Source organism: Microtus ochrogaster, unplaced genomic scaffold, assembly GCF_000317375.1.
Source record: "Microtus ochrogaster isolate Prairie Vole_2 unplaced genomic scaffold, MicOch1.0 UNK35, whole genome shotgun sequence".
NCBI classification, from domain to species: domain Eukaryota; kingdom Metazoa; phylum Chordata; class Mammalia; order Rodentia; family Cricetidae; genus Microtus; species Microtus ochrogaster.
Window position 1 is genome coordinate 2,948,672 of NW_004949133.1, and position 8,727 is coordinate 2,957,398.

At 52.0% G+C, this 8,727-nt stretch overlaps 1 protein-coding gene across 1 annotated transcript in view; it reads left to right on the forward strand.

Moving 5' to 3' along the window:
• Window positions 1–2,958: 2,958 nt before the first annotated feature.
• The window catches only part of Atp1a2 (ATPase Na+/K+ transporting subunit alpha 2), a 27,083-nt gene continuing 21,314 nt past the window's right edge, over window positions 2,959–8,727 (forward strand). Inside the window, exons 1-3 of the mRNA XM_005368573.2 lie at window positions 2,959–3,083; window positions 7,405–7,509; window positions 7,691–7,750. Coding sequence (XP_005368630.1) covers window positions 3,072–3,083; window positions 7,405–7,509; window positions 7,691–7,750 — 177 coding nt within the window. The 5' untranslated portion in view covers window positions 2,959–3,071. The remainder of the gene's footprint in view (window positions 3,084–7,404; window positions 7,510–7,690; window positions 7,751–8,727) is intronic.

Genomic DNA, 8,727 nt, shown 5'->3' on the forward strand with positions numbered 1-8,727 from the left:
CTCAAAAAAAAAAAGAGAGAGAGAGTTGATTCCTCAATTCCTCAACCTTGCTATGTAGTTTAGGGAGACCTTGAACTTCTGATCCTCCTGCCTCTGCCTCCCAAGTACTGTGATTAGAGGCATGTTCTACAAGTCGTGGCTTAGGGCACATTAGAGATAGATCCCAGGGTTCCATGCTTGCTAGGAAGTCACTCTCCCCACTGAGCCATATGCCCCGTGGAAACCCCTTTGGAAATAGCACTTGGTACATTCTTACCTACAGAATCCCACACCACAGAGTCCCCTTCGGTCATAACTAGCACCCCACCTCTAGCCTAGTATATCTTCCTATGTCTCTCTGTTCCATACCCCTGCATACACACACTTACTTCCCAGATCTCTGCCAACCAAACATGGCTCACACCTTCACCTTCCTACCCCTGGGAACCTCTTTCTAGCCTGTGTTTTCTCTCAAGACCACTCCTGCCTTCCCACCCACCCCCCTTTCACATCTTTCTGTCTTCCTCTTTTGTTCTTTTCTTGACTCAGATGAGTCCATGAGTGCCCCTGTCTGTCCACAGGTCGCCAACCCAGGCTCAAGAGATCAAAGGGCCAGGTATTTACCCGCACTGCGTTCTGGAGTCTGAAACAGACACCCAGTGCCTCCACAGAAGGAGTAGTCAGGGAGGCGTGGGTGAGCAGCAGGAGGAGGATGCCCTGCCTACCATCACTTGTTGCAGCCCAAGTATGTGAACCGCGGTGTTCTTGAAGCTGTAGTCACCCTAATGCAGGGCATGGCAAGGAGCCCTAACAGACTGTGCAAGCAGAGGAAGGGCACAGCCCTTTCCGTTATTGAGCCTGGCTACAGACAGCAGAGCCAGGGCGTGGGAAGGACTGGGCAGCACTGGAAAGTGCCAGCGGAGGTGGGAGGGAGGAGAGGGATGAGCACAGGAGCTCAGAGCCTTGTGTTTCTCTTCTGTCTCACTTTATGTCTGGAAGAAGCTACGGAGATTACTCAGGAACCCTAGCTCAGGAGTACAGATGCCCTTTGACCCCAAGGGATCGTCAGTTCACCCCTACACTCCACTAGCCTTTGGATAAACCTAGAGTCCCCCTTCACTCCGCTTTACATCTTCAGTTGAACGTCCTTGACACACAGGGACTGTGTCCATTTCCTGTCACGATTTCCCAATCGCATCTATTCCAGACCAGAGGCCTGGAAGGGACCACAGACCATGAGAAAATTCGAGCATGCTTATCCTGCCCATCCTTCCTGTCCAGACTCAGGAGGAAGCAATAGGGGCAGGTAGGATCTGACCCGCGGATGCCTGTCATGGAAAAATCTCAGCTGCAGACCCAGAGGGGGGCAGTTATTTAGGGAATTCAGATGTGAGCCTTGTGCCCTGAGAGTAGATTTCCTGGACAAGAGGTCTATAATCCCTCTACAGGGTGCTGCCTCCAGTGCCGGAGGGGGCCCAATCCAGCCAGCCCAGCCAGCGGGTACCTCAGGCCGCCTGCCAAACTCCCATCCCCTCCCTCCTTCTTCCTTCTCCGTCAGGGTTCTCAGACACAGCGGGTGTCCACTCACTACGTCTGTGGGCCTGGAGAACCGGGGACGCTGCAGGAGAACCCTGTCCTCTGACTCTCCCAGTAGATGGGGGGCAGGACTTTTCCTTCTCTGTCCCCCACCCTTATTCTTTGGGTCTTCATTAAATGAACTACACCAGCACCCCCAGAGCAGCTGGCCCTGCTGGTTATCTGCTCTGTCCCTATTTCTATTGCGCATAGCGCTGAAGACACCTTCCCAGCTAGAGGGGAAGCCCCCTCTCTCTCCCCAGGCCCAGCTGCCCGTGCTTCCTTACACAAGTTGCTCATGGAGCTGCCTCTTTTTCCTCCCAGAAGGAACCCAAGGAAGTCATTGTTCTTTCCAGTTCACAGACTTGGTATTTGAGGTGATAATGACTTCCATGCTCTCCTCAGAAATGCCACACCTTCCGGTTTGGGCTTCCTCCCATGCCATTCACCAACCTCAGACTCACTCCGAGCTCCTCTGTAGCAACGAAGGAGAGGCTCTCTTCCACTCCACACACACGGAATGACTGGGATGCTGTGCCTGGCTTCGGGCTGCCTTCTTGGTCCTTTCACCTTCCCAACTGCCTCTAGGTGCCAATAGTCTTGATTGTCCTGAACACTGGATGCAAGTGTGATCACCTTTCAAACATCGTGACACAAAGTTGTCACCTACAATTTATTCACGTCATCTATAAAATCATGCTGGAGAACTATGCAATCACGTTATCAGAAACATGGCTGTTATAAAGTACCTCACAATGTTTGGATTGAGTTCGGGATGTTGTGTTGGGCCAAATTCATAGCCATCTCAGGGTGCAGCCCAAGGTCAGACACGACTGGCCCAGAGGTTACATCTGGAAGGCCTAAGGAGGACTTTCTCTCCTCCATCTCCAGACTTTGGTCCCTTGCAAAAGTCATCTTGTGCTCCTGTTCTAACTCCCTTGGTCACAGTGTCCCTGCAGCTTCCACAGCAGAGGGACCAGGCTGTTGCTTTTTCTGGGAAATTGGATGTGGACTCAGGAGATTCTGATTCTGTTTTATCCACTCAGGTTGCTGAATTCTTACCGCCTCAGCGTCCTCACCTGGAAGTAGAAGACAGTCAGCAAGATGCCTGGCCTTGCATCCTAGGGCCCTAGGGGCCACATCTCCCTCCAGCTACCCCCATTCCACCCCCTTCCCCTTGCTTCTCTCTCAGTTGTGGCTGCTCTGGGATGGGGAAGTGCTGGGGGGAGCTGAAGGGGGGACACACCACGGGACAAAACAGGACCGTCAGCCAGGGCCAGTTGCTAAAGGGGCGGGAGGGGAGGAGTCCTCAGGGATCCAGTTTCAACAAACGTTTCTTTCCCCGAGAAGGGGAAGGCGGGGGTGAGGGGGAGAGGGACCTATTTAAAGCTACCCTGTTGCTCAGGCTGTCTCTGTCTGTCTGCCAGGGTCTCCAGCTGCCCCAGACAGGCAGTGTGGTCTTGAGATCCTCCTGGTGACCTTTTCAGCCTAGGTCCCCTCAGCCACTCTGCCCCAAGATGGGTCGTGGGGTGAGTATCCCCAAAGATCAGGGTGAAGAAGACAATGGAGAAAGGGTGGGGTGGGAATGGGATGTGGAGGGAGGGTGAGGGAGTCTGGCTGAGTGGGATGGTTTGAACTTGGAACGAGTCGCCCAGCTGCACATGCCTGTGGATTCCACAGCGCTAGCCCAAGTTCTGTACCCCGTTCTGCAGCCACCCTGGCCTCCTCCTTTCCCACAACTAGCCCAAAAGCCACCCAAGTGCCCTCCTAGCTCTCCCCGCACTCCATCCCATCTCTTCTTCCAACATCCCTCCTCTCTCACCACAGTTCCTGGCTTCCCAGCTGAAGGGACATTTGGCTCCATTAGTTCTCTCCCGCCCTTGTTACCCACTGAAATAATCTATCCTCTGAGGTCCTAGCCGGAGAGGACAGGGGGCCAGCCTGGGGTTGCAAAGCAGCTGTGGAACACCCCACTCCCAGGGCCACCAGGCAGCTCACTACACCAGCTCCAAGAGCCCTGCGTGCCAGAGTCAGCTGGGATGAAGAGCAGGAATCTATCCCCAACCCTCACCCCAGCACCCCTCCAGATGTCCCCAGCAACACTGTCCTCGGCTCCAGGCCACAGTCTTTGGGGACCTTTCCAAAGGCTGGTGAGAACTGCCCCTGACCACGGCATCCTGGAGCAGTGGATAGGTTTGCCAATGAAAAGATTAATAGTCGTGTCTGGGCGAGCAAGGACAAGGCTTCCAATTCTTGGAAATGAAATTCCCATATGAAGGAAAGTGACCCAATCCCTTTCCATACTGTGCTGGGCTGCCTTCCTTTTGTGGAATGCTGGCAAAAGAGGGCACGGAGGGAAAGGGCTTGGCAAAGTATTGCAAAATGCCAGGGAGACAGTGCCATGGGGTGCTGTGGGCCAATTTCTGGGCCCAACTAGGAGTCAGGCAAGGACGTGTTACTGCTCTAAACTGAACAGCTGGAAACACTCTGAGCCTGGACGCCAGGGTTCCAGAGTTAGGGTGGGATTGGAAATAGAAGAGTACCGTGCAAGTGTGTGTGCGTGTGTGTGCGTGTGTGTGCATGTGGGGGGGGAACATGTGTATATGTGTCCACAACCTCACACCCCTGTGTTCCCAGGAAGCCGATAGTGCTGTAGACATCTGTGAGTGAGCCCGCACTATGCTTCAGCAGGTGAATTTGCAAATGAACAGCCTTTGGGCATTCAGGGGCACAGATGGAGACAAGGCGAAGGCTGTGAGCCCACCCTTAGGAGCTATCTGTGGGCAACATGTTTCCCTGAGGAAGTGGTCACAGTCGTGGGAAGACATTCTGTCCTGGGACCTTCAGCAATATCTCGCTATAGAAAGAAAAGGTCCAGCTGAGGTGCAGAATTCAGGGCCAAGGCAAGCGCTACCTCCGTCTAAGAGAAAAGGAAGATAGGATGCCCCCCTATCTTTCTTAGAGCAAGGACCTAGCTCACACAGTTCTTTCTAATTAAAAAGCAATTTGACCTTGAATTCCCCATTCTGAATCCCACCCCTCATCCCCACCAGCACCCTTGCTGGATCCATAACCTCTGGCACCCCTAACCTAGTGGCTGTGAGTGATGCTTCTCCTGGTCTGGTCTATTTGAAAAGTCTGGGAGCTTAAGGTTGGGAGCCCAGAGTCCCACCTACCAGGGAAGAGCTGCAGAAAACAAGTTTCCGCTCTCCACACTCAACTCTGGGGTCTGCTTCTTCACCTCCACCCCAGCCCATCACTGTGTGGCTGTGAAGGGCAGTGTGGGAGCTGAGGGAAGAAATCACTCTGGTGGGAGGGAGCCAGGCCTCCTCCAGAAGCTGAGGTGGGGGTGGGGGGAGCGCTGGCTGATTTCCAGCTACCCCCACTCCGTCCCAGACTCTGGCTTTCTCAGAAAGAACTCTCTGTTCTCCTTCAGCATTCAAGACCCAAAGAGAGGGACTTGTGCTGGGGGAGGGAGGGAAGAGCAGAGAGGGAAAGGGGGGTCCCCGCTTCCTCTTTCTTTCTTCCCTGGGCAGCCACTGGCCCCAAATCTCTGCAGGCTCCTGGCTGAGGAGCCTGAGATCCTTGCCAGGACAGGAGGAGGGGGAAGGGCAGTGTATCCCAAGCTTCACACTTATGGGAGAACAGGGTGGGAGCAAAGGAAAAGAAGGTACCACATTAGCTCAACCACAATCAACATACCAACATGCAAGAGCCAGAATATTTTTTTTTCCACCAGAAGCATTTGTTTATTTGTTTGAGATAGACTCTCACTACGTAGCCCAGGCTGGACTCAAACTTTTGATCCTCTTGCTTCTACCTCCTGATCTGTGGGAATACAGACGTGCACGCCATCCCTCCCAGCTCCAGAAGCGGGCATTTGGTTCTCATTTTCATGCATTTTCTTTGACACCAAACGTGCAGAGAGTTCTCTGGGCTCTGCTCCTTGGCCTCCAGCACAAACCTCAGCCATCCTTGCGGTCCCCAAGGATCTCACCGATGACTGTCCAGATTGCTTTCTTACATTGGGACCTCTTGTGGGTTCCCATCCTTTACTTGGCCCTGCCTGCCTCAACAAAGAGGCCAAAGCATTTCAATCCAATTAAGAAAAGCCTCTTATACCACCTGGGAAAGGGCAGGTAGTCCTTCTCTACCTTGCCGATGGCCACTTCAGTCTCCCTAGGATGCTTGGCCTTCAGAAGATCAAGACCAGACTGAATCCATAGGTATTTCGGATAGAGAACAGAGCATGGTGTGATGGTCTAAACAGAGCGTGTCTGAGCAACGCAGGCTCCAAGAGCACATCTCCTAGGTCCCTGAATCATGGAACAAGTGTCCATAATCTTGCATTGGAAGGCCCCTTCCCTTCCTTGCTCCTTATTTCACTGGACAGAATTCTATTACTCAGGGTGCTAAGTGCCCTGGACCACTCTAACTCTGGATAGAATATGTTACCATGAAGCACTGAGGATCTAGGGTGGCACAGCCATGTGCTAGAGAAATGGGAGGTCCACACTGATATACATCTGCCTAAATCCATAGAACATACACTGCCGGCCTGTCAGCTGTGGTCACTGGGAGGTAGTGATGAGACAATGTCCCTCTCCAACAATGTGAGATGCTGATAGGGAGGGAGGCTGTCCATGTGGAGGGGTAGAAGGTCCCTGAGCGCATCCTCCACTCTCCACTAACCTTCGCAGTCAGCTAAAAAGTTGCAAAAAAAAAAAAAGAAAGAAAGAAAGGAAGGAAGGAAGAAAGAAAGAAAGGAAGAGAAAAGAAAGAAAAAGAAACCATCCCACCCCCCAAATGCATAATCTTGAAAGACAAAACAAACAAAGTCAGACAGGCTATTGTTTCTATCAGGTACCCATTCTTTATGGGAAATGCCAGTCATCACCATGGGATAGAAAAACCACTTCTAAAAACTCAGTGTGGCCTTCAGGGTCCACAGAAAAGCCAGAGGGGTGAGCAGAAACTTAGTCACCCCCTGTGTCCCGATGGAGAGCCATGGAGGGAGATGATGGCATTTTTCACACTACCCATAACCCCCGAGGCCTTTCCTAATCCCCACCTAGCCCATTCCTCCAAGGCTGCCTCTATCTAAATGAAGAATCCCCACCATCTCCCCTCAAGAAGCTCCTATGAGACCCTGAAAGTCTGCAGCAGCCCTGAAGAGAAGAGCAAATGGGGACCTCACAAGATCACTATTAGAAACACCCAGCTGACCTGAACAGAATCTTTCTTTACTCCCCTATACTAATCTTGGCAAAGGGAACCCAATTGTGCTTTTGGGTTTCAAGTTCTGTGACTTGTCTCTGTCCAGTTCCAGGTAAGCCGGCCAGCAGGGTGCTCCCAGCATACCCTGGACTTTATAGACATGCTTGAACCTGTCACCATTAGCTTCTCTCAGTCCATCATCCCTGTCCATTCCATCTCAGTCCATCATCCCTGTCCATTCCATTCCCACCACCAAGCCTGCTTCTCTTGCCTTCCCAGGACTCTTACTCTACCCAGAATTCCTCTCCGAACTAGGCAAAGGCATCCCTCCAGGGTACCCTACCCATCTGTCAACACAATGCCTGTCCACTCCCGGGATTCTCTCAAATCACCTTGGATGGTGTTTTTCCAAAATGCATGTTTTCTTTTTTACCTGGCAGAATCCCACATCACATAGCAAACAGATAAAAGTTCAAATGTGGGGGTCCTCACAGCTCTGCCTGGACTCGTCCATCTGCTCCCGTTCTCTCCCACCACCCTGCTTCCAGTGCTGGGACATCCTCGAAAGCAGGTGGGAATGGGCTCCAGCCAGCCAGTCTCCCTGATCATCCCTGCTCTCCCTTTCTTTTGTAGGCAGGGCGTGAGTACTCGCCTGCCGCCACCACTGCGGAGAATGGGGGTGGCAAGAAGAAACAGAAAGAGAAGGAGCTGGATGAGCTGAAGAAGGAGGTTGCCATGGTAAGGACCACGGTGCTCTCAGCAGGGCCATGGAGGAGCAGCTCTGCGCTGACAGCCCCACCCCAGCAGCCATGGGCATCCAAAGAAGCTTTGTACATAGACCCTTGTTCCTCACTTAATCCTGTGCCCCAGTGTGTGTTCAGCCTCCTCTCCCAAAGTGTATGCATTTCCCTTTCCCCAGGATGACCACAAGCTGTCCTTGGATGAGCTGGGCCGAAAATACCAAGTGGATCTGTCCAAGGTGAGTGGAGCCATGAGAGAGAGGTGAGCTTCAGGTGCAAGAGACTCCAAACTAGAACACAATGCTCCTTGCAGATGAGAGGAGCAGCCCAGAAATGAGAGACTTACCTAAGGTCATGGGCACAGTCAGTGGCACAGTCTGAAACGGACATTAGACCCCTGATTCCCCCTCTTTGCCTGTGTATCCGGAAGCTAGAATTCCTGAGGACCCAGGGTTCAGATTCTGGCAAGGCTCTGTGCTCTGCCTCCAGCAGAGATGATGGATGTGGACCAGCAAAGTGACTCATCCCTGTTTTGATAGTACTTGCTGACGCCCGCTACGTCGGTGGCTCTGTAATAAGACGCAGCGTGGACATTTCTTTAATCCCCATCCTAGCTCTGTCAGACATGGTTAGCCTGTTAATGAAAGCAAGGAGAATCAGAAAGTGACTCGCTGAATTTGTACCCAGGCCCACGCTCCTCGCTTAATCCTGTGCCCCGAAGAGTGCTCGGCCTTCTCTCTTCCTTCCCCAGGATGACTGCCACCTGTCCTCGGATGAGCTAGGTTATATAAATAAACACAGGCCACAGCCAGATTGCCAGGCCCATCATTTAAAAATCTTTTAAATTGTTCCTCTAAGCTGGGTGTATGGGCACACATCTGTAACCCCAGCTACTCAGGAGACGGAGGCAGGGAAGATTGCAAGTTCAAGGCTAGAGACAACAACTTAGAGTCCCTGTCCTAAAATCAAAGAGAGCTATGCATGTGATTCAGTGACAGAATGCTGTGTCGCTTGTATGATGCCTTAAATTCAATTCTTAGGAAACTAGAGCAGAAAGAACACTTGGGCCCAACAGTTCAAGACTATCCTAGACAAAATATTGAAAGCCTGGCTCAAACAAATGAAAATACAGTAAAGTCAGGCACAAGTTCAAGACCAGCTTGGGCTATAAAGTCACTTCCAAGCTAGAACCATAACTTGTCTTAAAAAAAAAAAA